The following is a 14,139-nucleotide window of genomic DNA, read 5'->3' as shown; positions in this document are numbered from 1 at the left end:
TAGTTTAGCTTTCAGTGATATCCTTGCCATGATTTTTTTGTCAAGTGAGTTCTCATTGAATGAGACCATTTTTGGAGTTGTTTCAGGAGTGAAACCATAGGAACACATATTTCGGACTGCAACATCAGTTGCAGTCCCAAATATGCAACTGATGCACTCCATAGAGAAGCACTCACAATCGTAACTTCACAATCATGGTGCGGTTATCCAATGGTGGAATAGACCTGCTAATTTGAGTTGCTGTTTTCTTAACTTTCACCTGCTCAACATAAGAGCATTTCACGATAGGTGTGATGCTCTAACTTCCTTTTTTGCATCCTGATATGATTGTTTTTTCTTCCTTTTCATCCTTCTACTTGTGACATGCATGGGAGTAGGCTGAATGATCTCCTTGATAGTTGACACATTTAGCTTTTTTGGCAGAGTAAGATTTATTTATTATGTTCTTTGCTGTTACATTGATAATAGTAGATAATAGAGACACATCAGGTAGTTTGGCCATGCCCATATTTCTGATATTTAAAGCATTTCAGTGGATTGAAGATGTGCAACCGTGCAGTTCAGATATCTTGCTTTGCCAGATGTTGGAAGTTTAGATGTATCGAAAGTATGGATAATATTCCTGGCCAGAACCAGATGACTATTCATACATATCAGAATGCACTTCATACTCAATACCTGTAAACTCTGAATGTTTCTCCTTATCAGGAACATGAAAGAGATACCATTCTGATATAATTCTCTATAAGAGTTTAGTGTTAAATGAGATGTTATTGTAATTGTTATTTCATCCATTGATGTGTTGTTCTGAGTTGCTCACATGATGTTTTCTCAAGAATATCATGAGAATGTAGTTTCTTAACTGTTCTGGGAGATCCTGTCAGTTGTCGTAAAACCTTCTGAGAATAAAGAAGGGTGATATTTCCCCTATTGATTTTTCACCTGGGGTGCTTAAGGATCAAAGCTGTATAACCGAGAGGAGACCTCCACATAGCCTTGAAAGGAATGTGGAGAACCGACCAGGGCTTCTAACCTAATGTCCAATCCTCACCTTCTCATGGTGCACCCTGTTGGGTATCTACCTGGATACTGAATGAACGAGGATGGGCTTGCAATTTGGGATTTAGCTGCCCAAATTGTATTCTTATTGGCTTAAACCAATATACAAAATGATGGTGCAACATGACAAAATTTCATGCTGGCTGGGGCATCGCCTGGTTAAACAAGGCCCCCATTGTTTTCACCAGTGAACCAGGGTGAACAGCGAAAAATCAGCTACTGGAACAAATCCTAAAACACCCCCCAACTCAATATTGCCAGAATTGAAGATCAGTACTATCAACATAAGAAGCCTGAATGGCAGAGAAATAGAGCTAACTGAGGAATTAGATAAGTGCCAGATCGACATAATAGGGATGACTGAAACAAAAAAGACAAAAACTTTCTGAACAATAAATATAAAATGATATATTCAGGAAATGACAATCAAGGAAAAGAAGGAGTAGCCATAGCATTCAACACAAAATATGAGGCTAATCTTCTTGAATGGTAGGCAGTCTCAAGTAGAGTGATGTGGGCTAATATCAGAATGGGGAATTGGACAATGAGACTTATTTGTACCTATGGTCCCACAGAAGGTTTTACTAAGGTAGAAGTGGAGGAATTTTTTGATTCTTTAGAAAAAGCAACTGACACAATGAAAAAGTAAAAGTTGGTCCTTATTGGGGATCTAAATAGCAGAGTAGGAAATAAATGTCAAAAATACAAAAATATTTTGGGAAAATTTGGAGAAAAGAGCAAAGCTAATAATAATGGCAAATACCTGTTGGATTTCTGCTCAGGACATGGACTGGTTATTACTAACACCATGTTCCAACATAAAAATGTAGACAAATTCACATGGAGAGAAGAAGCAAGGAATAAGAAAAGTCTCATTGACTATGTTATTGTCGATAGTGATGTTTTCTCCCTGGTGCAGGACACCAGAGTGTACAGAAAATTTGTAATTGGGAGTGATCACTACTTAATCTTGAGCAGGATAAAATTGAATTTCATATTGAAAAGAATAACATGTAAGAAAGTTTAAAAGTGAATAAAAGTTGAGCAGCTCTCAGATGTGAACTGTGGACTGAAATATACAAACATTATTGGAAAAAAAATGAAAGAGTTTGAGAACAGGAACCAAACCTTGGAGATTAAGTGGCAAGCCTTAAAAAAAACCCTGATTGATTCAGCCAGAGAGGCATGTGGTGAGGCTGTCTGCAAGGATGGTGGACACAGGAAGTTACAGAGGCAGTGAAGTAAAAGAAGAAATCATATAAAAAGTCCTGGCAAATAAGTCAGCTTTTGCTCTTAGATAATACAGAGACAAATGTAAGACAAATACTGTGTAAAACTAGCTAAACAAAAGTCATGGGAGGACTTTGGCAAGAAAATAAATATCAAGAAGGTGGTAAGATATTCTGGAGGTTGTTGAAGAAGCTTAGAAATGGAGGAAAGAGTGCTGTAAAAGGAGTTAGAGATGATAAAGGTAACATGAAAATGGGGAAAAAGAGATCCTTGAAGTATGGAGTAATTACTTCGAAAAATTGCTAAATGAAACAAGCAGTGATAGCACACTGGTAAAAAAACACTCAACAGGCATACAGTCAGGAATACATATCCATACTTGAAGTAGAAAAAGCCATCAAAGGCTTGAAATATGGAAAGGCAGCAGGTGTAGATGATATTCGACCAGAAATGATTTAGTATGGTGGTATAAAAGTCTTACAGTGGCTGCACTGCATAGTTCAGAAAGCCTGGACAGAGGGGGCAAATTCCCGATGATTGGAGTAGAGCTCTAATTGTACCCATATATAAAAAGGGAAATAAAACTGAATGTGAGAATTACAATGGTATTTCCCTACTGAGTATTCCTAGCAAGTATACTTGAGAAACGGTTGAGAAAAATTGTGGAAGAAAAGCCTGGTGAAGAACAAACTGGATTCAGGCCAAATAGAAGCTGTCAGGATCAGGTTCTTCACTTTACGACAACTAGTTGAGAAAGCATGGGAATATAACAAAGATTTGTATTTAAGTTTTGTCGATCTGGATATGACAAGGCGCCAAGAGAGAAGCTATTCAATACACTACAGTTATATGGTGTCAGTGGGGCATTATATCAAGCAATACTTAGTCTTTATTTGAGTTGCAAGTCAGCAGTTAGAATTGAACGTAGTACAGGAAGATGGCTTAATGTTAAATCTGGTGTGAGACGAGGATGTACATTATCCCCTCTGTTATTCATTATCTATATGGATCACATTATGAAGGAAAGTGGTATTAAACATGATATCAGAATTGGAGATGTTAATGTCAGCTCTTTGCTTTATGCAGACAATGTTATACTTCTAAATAAATCTGCTGCAAGTTTGCAAGATTCCCTGACTAAATTGAATAACTGTTGTAAAAGATATGGTATGAAGGTCAGCATTAAAAAGACAATGAAATAGGTAGAATTGTTGAAAATGTCAACTGTGTTGTGAATGGGGAACCTGTGGAACAAGTAAAACATTTCAGCTACTTAGGCACGATTTTTAGTGAAGATCTTAAATTAAATATGGAAATAGACAACAGAATCAACAAAGCTGGTATGGTAGGAAGTCAATTGAATAAATTCGTATGGAATAACAGAGAAATTAGTCGGAATACTAAATTAGCTATATACAAGACAGTGTTCAAACCAGTTTTAACTTATGGATCTGAGAGCTGGGTCAGAAGTAAAACACTTGACCAAAGACTAGAGACTGCAGATATGAGAGTCTGAGAAAGATGAGATGCGTAAACAGATGGCATCAATGGCAATATCATATTAAAAACGAGGATATTAGGAAAGAACTTGACATTGTCAGCATCCAGGAATGCATTAACAGAGCTAATCTCAGGTGGTATGCTCACTTAAAAAGAATGTGCAAGGAAAGAATAGCGAAACAAGTGTTCTCTGCCAGGTTGGCAGGAAAACGACCCAGAGGATGACCAAGATATAGGTGGATTGATACGGTACAAAGTGCCTTAGACGATAGAAATATAAGATCTGATAATGTTGGAGTCTTGACAAGTAACAGACTGATTTGAAGAAAAATTGTAGATAGGAAGTTAGTAATGATGTAAATTTTTCATGTAGTGCTATCATATCCTGTACACTCCTTGAGTGTACATGTCAGGAATTTGATGATGATTTTTCACGTTTGCATGAGAGACATTGATATTGGTGTCTTATTTCTGTATCAAATAATATATCTATGGTACTTGGCTGAGCCTTGTGAGGGTCCCAAAAAATTTGAGAATACTCAAGAAATTTTTTGTTCACAACCAGAGCTCCCCACACATGGATGGCCACTAACTGATAATCAATGAATGCACTTGGAAGTGGAATGTCAGGGCTACCCAAGACACTGCAGCTAGCCTTGGGCCCCTACCCACCATAGAGCCACATATGGGGATGTGCATTTATTGATTGCCAGTTAGTGGGCATTCATATGTGGCTCTGATATCTATCAGACTGGCTGTCTGAATAGATACTAGAGAATTGTGTGCAAGGAAGCAGTGGTTCTGCTTGTTTAACCTTTGATAGTATCAGTGGGTGTGAGGAGATATTCAGTTAAGCAGATGCAAAACTGGGATGGATTATTAGTAAGTTGGAGTCCTTTATTTTTTTTCAGTGGGAATGTTTGTGAATAGAAAAGAGAAGTGACATTGAAGCTTACCATGATCTCATGTTTTTTATGGTGTATGTTTAATATGGTGTGCTCAGAATACACAAAAACACTTCATTGAGACCAATTACTCGCCTAGCTACAGGTTGAGTAACCACTTAGACAAATTATTAAAAGGACTAATGGGCTCTACCACTTCATATACTAAAAACGCTGAATATTTTGTTTCTGTGATAAGAGATCTGCCACTTAGTGTCTTATCACAGAAACAGTGTTCAGTAATGAGTCGCTTCTCTTTTTACAAATATTCCCACCAAAGAAGTAATAACACTATAAACTCTCTAGAAAAGCTATGACACTCTTGAAACAGTGCACAAATTCAGGTTACTTTGTATACAAGGATACTACAAATCAGCAAACTGGGGATGCAATTTATTTTATTTATTTCATGTGGGGTTCCCCCTTTCCTCCCCCAGGATGAATTGAGCCTTCCTCATGAGCAATTAAGTATTTTTTGTGACTGTAAATCTGTGCATGTGTTCATGGGGCTGGTTTGCCTGTTCTGAGGGATGATAAAGGTTCCTCACATCACTGACAGGAATCGAACCCAGGTCTTTCTGAAACGGGCTTCATCTATACCGAATGACCCTGGAGACTCATGGGTGCTAGAAAATATTTGGATGGAAACGTTTATAAAAAAAGCCATGAGCCCACTATAACCAAGACTCTGGAAAATATACATTAATGATATCTTCTTAATATGGAGATCAGGACACATCCCTGAAGGAAGTATCTGTAAATTTTTTCAAAATGTGTGCTAAAGTTTAACATCGATATCCTTTAGGCCTTACCAAAATCTGGCTACCTTATCTTCTCACATAAAGATTGACTCCACCATCTGGACCATCTTGGGATCTACAGTATCCCTTACTCTTGCAAGCTTCAGTACTTCAGATAAGCAGGAAGAACTGCCAACATCTGTCTGGAAGAACATAGAAAATATCTTATTCATCTAGACCAGTGTTTCCCAAACTGTGGTCTGCGGACCCGCGAGATAGTTTATTTTCATTAATTTCATCTTATCATGTTGCTCACACCTAGCCTAATTAATATGTTCATATTCTTCCGAATATCTCCATTTATAACAGAATTGCATTGTCATAAATGATACATTTAGTGTAGTAAAATTGTAATTTATTACTTCATCTTTATATGTAAAATATAAAAAATTTCCAGTTTGGATTTTATGGGGGGCCGCAGTGAATTAACATTTGCTACAGGGGGGTCTGCGGCATCAAAAAGTTTGGGAAACACTCATCTAGACTATAGTCATTCTGGGATGGCAGGCCATGCCATTAATATGGATGCCTGGATCCAGAGACGGCTCTCTTCCATTGGATTTAGTGATCCATCAATAGATGCAAATCAGAGATTTCTGGAATCTGCCTCAGAACAACATATTTCCAAAACTTAAATAAATTCAAGTGCTTTGCCAAAAATGAGAGGCTATCAGCACACAGGATACCAGTTAGGACTGTAAAAGCTCATCATTAGTTAGACTGTGGTTACCTACATGCACATGCTCAATATGACCAAGTTGAAATATTGAGAAATTTAGTTAATTGTTACCTTTAGACATCTGTTTAATTTCATAAAATGTCAACATAAAAAAAAAGCCATAGAAGAATGTATAAAGGAGCATGTTGAGACATATGGGAGATCCAGGGTCTTTGTTTTATCTAGTCATATACTAAGTTCTGCAAATCCAAATGCTAATCAATCTTCTAGGCACATGGTAAAATGGTATGCATTGTGGAGATCTTATTCTGATGTTATAATGAAACTGAAAGAAAGATACTAGAAGCCACAGACATAATACTCAGTAATGACCATCTGAATATAAATCTCAACTACAACTTATTAGACTGTTATTCAACTATGGTGAAAATGAGATCATGCACTCAGCAAAGCTAACAATTCCAGAATTGTTTCTGACTATAGCAGTCTTTTCCTGGAGGTAATAAAAACTGTATTTCTGATATTTTCTGAATCTTTTCTTTTGTGCATGTGTGCCAGATGACTAGTTTTGCCTTTTTTTTGTTATGTTTTTTTAAAATTAGAATAGTTGACTATTTGTGTGTCTTTCAGCTTAATTAGTCAAATGGTACTTGTGTGTATAATATATATATATGATTTTTTTTTTTTTTTCAAGGAATTCCTTTCTACTTCCAAAAAGTCAGAAACCAGTTGACAGTTCTTTATTGGCATATCTTCAAGTACTAGTAATGAATCGAGGTAAGTTAAATGCATATACAGAGAAATTACACACCCTGTAATAGTATTTATTGTCTTAAATATTTCATTTACAGTAATTTCATCACACAGTCTGAACAGTGTAAATTATAACGAGTTAGAAACACTTTCCACAACTATATCTCATCCAGAGTATATTTAATAATAATGTGATATACCATTTTTCCTAACTGTATATGGAAAATAGGTATATTTTCCATAGCTACTTTGGTGTCTTCTTGGGTCTGGCTCCTAGTGATGAGATCTCAGTAAAAGTCAAAACCAGTCTAAGTAGTGATAATTTCCATAATGTTTTTTGCATTATAGGATACCAAGACAGTTGATGTGAAGTCAGCAGGCAATTAAATACTAGTATTTCATAAAATTCCGGTATTGGAAAAGAAGGTGAAAATTATACTAGTATTTCATAAAATTCCGGTATTGGAAAAGAAGGTGAAAATTAGTGTATAAGTCACAGATGATAATTTTGCCTTAAGCTAATTTACACCATGAAATGACTTTTATAATTTTACCATCACTTTTTTTAATATAATTACTCAGAGGTGCATATATACACATATACACTATCCCCTGTAAAACAATAATCACTTTCAAAATCTCTTTGCTATGCAGAAAAAATGGAGTCAGTTCCAGAATACACAGGTATCCTATAATTATTAAAAGCACCTCATTTTCTGAATTAGTTCAGTAAAAAAAAAAAAATTACAAGTGCATAGAATAGTGAAAGATAACGAAAATACATATTCTTAAATTTGGTACTCACCATCATCATCAAATTCCTGACATGTACCCTCAAGGGGTGTACAGGATATGATAGTACTACATGAAAAATTTACATAATTACTAACTTCCTATTAAAATTTTTCTCCAAATCAGTCTATTACTTGTCAAGACTCTAATATTATCATTATCAGATCTTATATTTCTATCGTCTAAGGCACATTGTACCGTATCAATCCACCTATATCTTGGTCTTCTTCTGGGTCGTTTTCCTGCCAACCTGGTAGAGAACACTTTTTTTGCTAATCTTTCCTCTCCCATTCTATTTAAGTGACCATACCATCTGAGATTAGCTCTGCTAACGCATTCCTGGATGCTGACAATGTCAAGTTCTTTCCTAATATCCTCGTTTTAAATATGATATTGCCATTGATGCCATCTGTTCATGCTTCTAATCTTTCTCAGGACTCTCATATCTGCAGTCTCTAGTCTTTGGTCAAGTGCTTTACTTCTGACCCAGCTCTCAGATCCATAAGTTAAAACTGGTTTGAACACAGTCTTGTATACAGCTAATTTAGTGTTCCGACTAATTTCTCTCTTATTTAATATGAATTTATTCAATTGACTTCCTACCATACCAGCTTTGTTGATTCTGTTGTCTATTTCCATATTTGATTTACCATCTTCAGTAAAAATTGTGCCTAAGTAGCTGAAATATTTTACTTGTTCCACAGATTTCCTGTTCACAACACAGTTGACATTTTCAACAATTCTACCTATGTTCATTGTCTTTTTAATGCTGACCTTCATACCATACCATTACAACTGTTATTCAATTTAGTCAGGGAATCTTGCAAACTTGTAGCGGATTTATTCAGAAGTATAACATCATCCGCATAAAGCTGACATTAACATCTCCAATTCTGATATCATGTTTAATTCCACTTTCCTTCATAATGTGATCCATATAGATAATGAATAACAGAGGGGATATCGTACATCCTTGTCTCACACCAGATTTAACATTAAACCATCTTCCTGTACATCCTTCAATTCTAACTGCCTTGTTGGCTTGTTCTTCACCAAACTTTTCTTCCGCAATTCTTCTCCACTGTTTCTCAAGTATTCTTGCATAGATCTTGCCAGGAACACTCAGTAGGGAAATACCTCTGTAATTCTCACATTCAGCTTTATTTCCCTTTTTTATATATGGGTACTATTGGAGTTGTACTCCAGTCATCGGGAATTCGTCCCTCTGTCCAGGCTTTCTGAACTATGCAGTGCAGCCACTGTAAGACTCTTATACCACCATACTTCAGCATTTCTGGTCGAATATCATCTACTCCTGCTGCCTTTCCACATTTCCAGCCTTTGATGGCTTTTTTTTTTTTTTTTTTTTTTTTTTTACTTCAAGTATGGATATGTATTCCTGTTGAGTGTTTTTAACCCCTTTGATATCACTGTTTGTTTCATTTAGCAATTTTTCGAAGTAATTACTCCATACTTCAAGGATATCTTTTTCTCCTGTTTTCATGTCACTTTTATCATCTCTAACTCATTCTACAGCACTCTTTCCTCCATTTCTAAGCTTCTTCAACAACCTCCAGAATATCTTATCACCTTCTTGATATTTATTTTCTATTTTCTTGCCAAAGTCCTCCCATGACTTTTGTTTAGCTAGTTTTACACAGTATTTGGCTTTCTTACATTTGTCTCTGTATTCTCTAAGAGCAAAAGCTGACTTATTTGCCAGGAACTTTTGATATGATTTCTTCTTTTCCTTCACTGCCTCTTTAACTCCTGTGTCCACTGTGGAATTCTGCTTTTTCTATCCTTGCAGACAACCTCACCACATGCCTCTCTGGCTGAATCAATCAGGGTTTTCTTCAAGGCTTGCCACTGGATCTCCAAGGTTTGGTTCCTGTTCTCAAACTCTTTCATTTTTTCTTCAAAAATCTTTGTATATGTTAGTCTACAGTTGATATCTGAGAGCTGCTCAACTTTTATTCGCTTTAAAACTTTCTTACATGTTATTCTTTTCAATATGAAATTCAATTTTATCCTGCTCAAAACTAAATAGTGATCACTTCCAATTTCAAATCCTCTGTACACTCTGGTGTCCTGCACCAGGGAGAAAACATCACTATCAACAATAACATAGTCAATGAGACTTTTCTTATTCCTTGCCTCTTCTCTCCATGTGAATTTGTGCACATTTTTATGTTGGAACATGGTGTTAGTAATAACCAGTCCATGTCCTGAGCAGAAATCCAACAGGTATTTGCCATTATTATTAGCTTTGCTGTTTTCTCCAAATTTTCTCAAAATATTTTTGTAGGTCTGACAATCATTTCATACTATGCTAATTAAATCCCCAACAAGGACCAACTTTTTCTTTTTTCATTGTGTCAGTTGCTTTCTCTAAAGCCTTAAAAAATTGATATTAAAATGAGAGAATTTGATAATACCACAGTTAGCTTGTCTATATTCTCAGTATGCAAATGCAGCCATCTACAGTGAGTATCAATCCTTAAATTAAAAGGTTCTCATGAAGCCTTTGTTCCGCTGAAAAAAATATTGTTTGGGAATTTAGGAATTTTTGTAAGGCTTTTGTTAACTTTTTTTTTTTTTTAAACATATTTGAATATCGTTTAATGTAAAATTGTCAGAAGGTTAGAACTTGTTTTATAACTATAGGAAGGAAATTTTGTGATTACAGTCAAAACAGCTAAAGCTAGTACATTATATCTTATCTTAATTGTGTGTATTCTCTAGCCAGCTTGCTTGTTTGTGGAATGAAAAAAACCAAAGTTTCTGGCAGGAAAACCATTTGCTAAAATCATCTTCAGGTGAAAAGTTCTTGTTTGGTTCTGTACATTCTAGAGAGGATTCAAAACCACTACCTTTTCCACCCAAAGGAAAATAACATATTGTGTTCATGTTTCATTATGTCTCATAAATCGAGTAAATGTCTATTCTAATGTTCTTTAAGCCACTTAAGATGGACATCTAAGTCTCATATTGAGGGGTCACTTTTGTATTTTTCTCTTAAGATTCAGAAGCCTATTATTATTTTATATACGAGTATATAAATTGTATATATTTTGAACTGTATAATGTACTGTGGGCAAGATGCATGTATGCTTTTTCAGCACACTTTCTGCAATGCATAAGAAAAGTCACAATTTTTTTTTAATAGACTAGTCTTTTGAACCTAGACCTTAATTAATCCTTGGACTCTTTGTCTTCCTCCTAAATCTTAAACTATTGGATAAATCATCCAGTTTGTTATAAAACTACTATAATTTACTTTCCTCATTCAAAGTTTTTAGAGAATTTCTTCACCAGAAACTTGAGTGGCACAAACTGAGCTCTTTGGAGCTCAGTTTGTGCCACTTCAGTTATAAAGGCTGATGGGAGGGATTAGTTCAGTAAACTAATTATTGTGTTCTGCCGATGCTAGTTAGAAAGCCAGCATGATCAGAGCACAAATTACATTTGGGTTTTACACAGCACTCAATTAGAATGTTATGGAAACAGTTCAAATTGTAACAAAAGGAAATAATGTCCTAACATGGCACTCTCTAGGGGCCAGATAAGAGTGAAGTTCATTCAGAGAAACTCATGCTAATATGGTTTTATGATGACTAGCTCCCAGATCTTTAGCTAATTAATACAGCCATGCTTTTGGATTGAGGTTAACATGTTCATTGCCAAGCTGAAAATTGGAATTTCATGTGGTGGCCACATTTTTTTTATTTTTTTTATTTAGTTAGTGACATCCACGCAATAACGCATGATCAGCCGTTCGGTGAGAACTGCAACACGCGATATCACGTGATTGGCAATGAACATGTTAAAGGAGTGCTTCTTACCTGATGCCAATTCTAAAAATAGTCTTTCAGACCCATAGTGACTTCTGTGTAGCACAGTTGTCTCCTTCTATTTAATCTTGTGTGATGATACGGTATCCAGAGCATGGGCTGCCTGTCTTGATGTGTCTTATAGATGATTACAGATGTACACATACTGATCACTAAATTTGAAACTTCTGTTTTATATGTATGTTTTATGTATAGGCATGTGACTGCCAATACCAATCCTCTTCAGTTCCCTGCAGGTTGAGAACAGCTTTCATTAAAAGCTTCAGTCAATTGCTGCTCACAGGAAGTTCTATTTGTCCATACAAGCCTTCTCAGATGATGACTATCTCATTCCTGACACAGTTAGGCCTCTTAAGTGGGTTATATTTCCACTGATTAAACACCTGGGATATCACACCTTTTGAGAAACCAGTCAACTTTGCTGTTTTCAAAATCATGGCTTCAGCCAGACAGTCACAATAAGAGACGGGCACTCACAATAAGCCCTTTACCGAACTCCAAAAGATTCTTTGTGCTCAACACATTTTGATCCTTCATGATCAACACTATCGACAATTACAGACCAGCGACATTCTTAAATAGTTGCGTTGAACATGTGGTGAAACAGAAAATTCTGATGTCTTGAGTATGTTTAGTTTTCTACATCTCTCCCCCTAACATAATGGTGGGTCCTCTACAATCATTTCTCAAGCTAATTTGATGCTGCCTGCAGGCATCCACTTCTCTCCTTGTCATGCAGGGACCCCTTTCAAACTTATTCACCAGTCATGGGGTGGGTTATGTGTTATAGAGTACCTTCTTATAAATCCCAGGAGATTTTGTTTTAATCACATTGTCTGTATTTCATAGAAATGTCTTTGAAAAGTTTTGTCTAATTTCATTCCTTTGATGCAGAAACTTATGTAAAAAATTCAATGAAAATTATAAAAACATCTCTAACCCATTGCAGATAATTACATATTATGTAAAAAGGATTAAATATACTTGTTGTAATGAAATTTATTGGAAAATCACACTGTTTCACCAAAATAAGCAGTGACTTTTGGGACAAAGTGTATAATACTGTAAATAGATTATGCGAGATTTTTTTTTTGCATGACTATAGCAAAGTTGAAGGGATCAATGGCATAGTTTGTGTCCTATTGTGAGCGAGTCGCTATAACAGTATTCACTATAGCAATAATCAACTATAGTGAAGACTCTCCAAAATTCCTGATTTTGCTTAGTGATACTGTTAAAACATCATTAATATTATTGTTTTTTTCTGTTATCGATCCTTTGGGATTTAATGGCAGTTCATCTCCTGCAGTGTTTCACATTTTACACTGTCTGCCTAATTGTTATTCTTTAAACATTTTGTATAATCATTTTATTTCAAATGATGTAACCTAATACTCAAGATGACTTCAATTAGGCTGAAAATTCTGTTTTGAGCTATGTGAAAAACATGTTATTATTCTAATTTAGTATGTGTTTTGCTCGCTTATCACAACTGGATAATACTAGTGCAACAATTGTTACATTTGTAATTTTCTTCCAAACTTGCTGCTGATTTGATCAGTTCTTACTTTTGTGTTTTCCAGTTATTAAAGAAGATATATTTCTTTAATTCTAGAGGAACTTTCAGAATGGCTTGCTACAAGTAACGTAGATACACTTCTGAATCGTGACTGTACTGAAGACATCTCACTAGTGCAGAGATCACTAACATTTCTGAAAACTCGTTTGCAGTTGCTGCTGAAATGCTATTCTACTACATTGCAGGTAATTTGATTAAATAGTTTGATGTAATTATATTGAGTATTGTTTTCATGATGTGCTGTTATTTTTTCAGGCATTCTCAGGGTAGTCAAAGACTCATAGTGGGAGTGCTAATATTATGTATTGTGGAAAATACATAAAACATATTTCTACTTAGACTCATTCAGCAACAAGGAACTCACAACTACTTCTTCCAATCCTAATACTCAAGATGACTTCAATTAGGCTTAAAATTCTGTTTTGAACTGTGAAAAACATGTTATTACTCTTATTTAGTATGTTCTAGTGAGAAATCCAGTCCTCTCACACCCGTGCATAATTTCCAGGAGTGACCCTGTGTTCTCGCACTCATATTGTTTCTACCATATAACTGTGTTTCTGCCTATTTTGTAACCCATAATCTTCCAATCTGTCATCACAGGGAGCAGTCCATAGACCTGTTACAATCAGTCACTTATCTCTGGATTCTCTCCACATTCCCAATAAAACTCTGTTACTGCATCTGTGCGCAATAATGCAGTTTAGGCCTCATTTAAGCCTAATAGCGAGAAATACTAACTTAACTTACCCTATCCCTGCTTGTCAGCAGTGACCAGTCAACATTCAAGTAATCTGATGAGTAATTCTGGTCATCTTTATAATGTTTCCTCTAAATTTCAACTCCTTGTCCATAATCAGTTTCCTGTAGTATGCTCCCAGCTTTGTGTCTTCAGCAAATGACTCGATATTTCCTATATCATTGATGTACAATTTAAAACAGCAGTGAC

The 14,139-nt window shown here is 35.6% G+C and overlaps 2 protein-coding genes across 9 annotated transcripts in view; one reads left to right on the top strand and one right to left on the bottom strand.

Annotated features, from left to right (window-relative positions):
* Window positions 1–14,139, bottom strand: part of LOC150101402 (uncharacterized) — a 150,751-nt gene that overhangs the window by 14,596 nt on the left and 122,016 nt on the right. Inside the window, exon 3 of one of the 3 annotated variants that reach the window (XR_016549091.1) lies at window positions 5,546–5,676. The exons of the other annotated variants lie outside the window; for them this stretch is intronic. The gene's annotated coding sequence lies outside the window, so the exon portion shown is untranslated. The remainder of the gene's footprint in view (window positions 1–5,545; window positions 5,677–14,139) is intronic. 3 annotated transcript variants of the gene reach the window in all.
* LOC150101403 (actin-histidine N-methyltransferase-like) overlaps window positions 1–14,139 on the top strand; it is a 311,777-nt gene that overhangs the window by 293,450 nt on the left and 4,188 nt on the right. For all 6 annotated transcript variants that reach the window (XM_090401040.1, XM_090401036.1, XM_090401039.1 and 3 more), the window contains 2 exons: window positions 6,907–6,989; window positions 13,227–13,375. In XM_090401040.1, coding sequence (XP_090257166.1) covers window positions 6,907–6,989; window positions 13,227–13,375 — 232 coding nt within the window. The remainder of the gene's footprint in view (window positions 1–6,906; window positions 6,990–13,226; window positions 13,376–14,139) is intronic.

This window comes from Typopeltis vanoorti, chromosome 11, assembly GCF_054136105.1.
Source record: "Typopeltis vanoorti isolate ZY-2024b chromosome 11, IOZ_Tvanoo_1.0, whole genome shotgun sequence".
Classification (NCBI taxonomy): domain Eukaryota; kingdom Metazoa; phylum Arthropoda; class Arachnida; order Uropygi; family Thelyphonidae; genus Typopeltis; species Typopeltis vanoorti.
The sequence above is the reverse complement of the archived record's forward strand: the minus strand, read 5'-3'. Positions and strand labels throughout refer to the sequence as shown.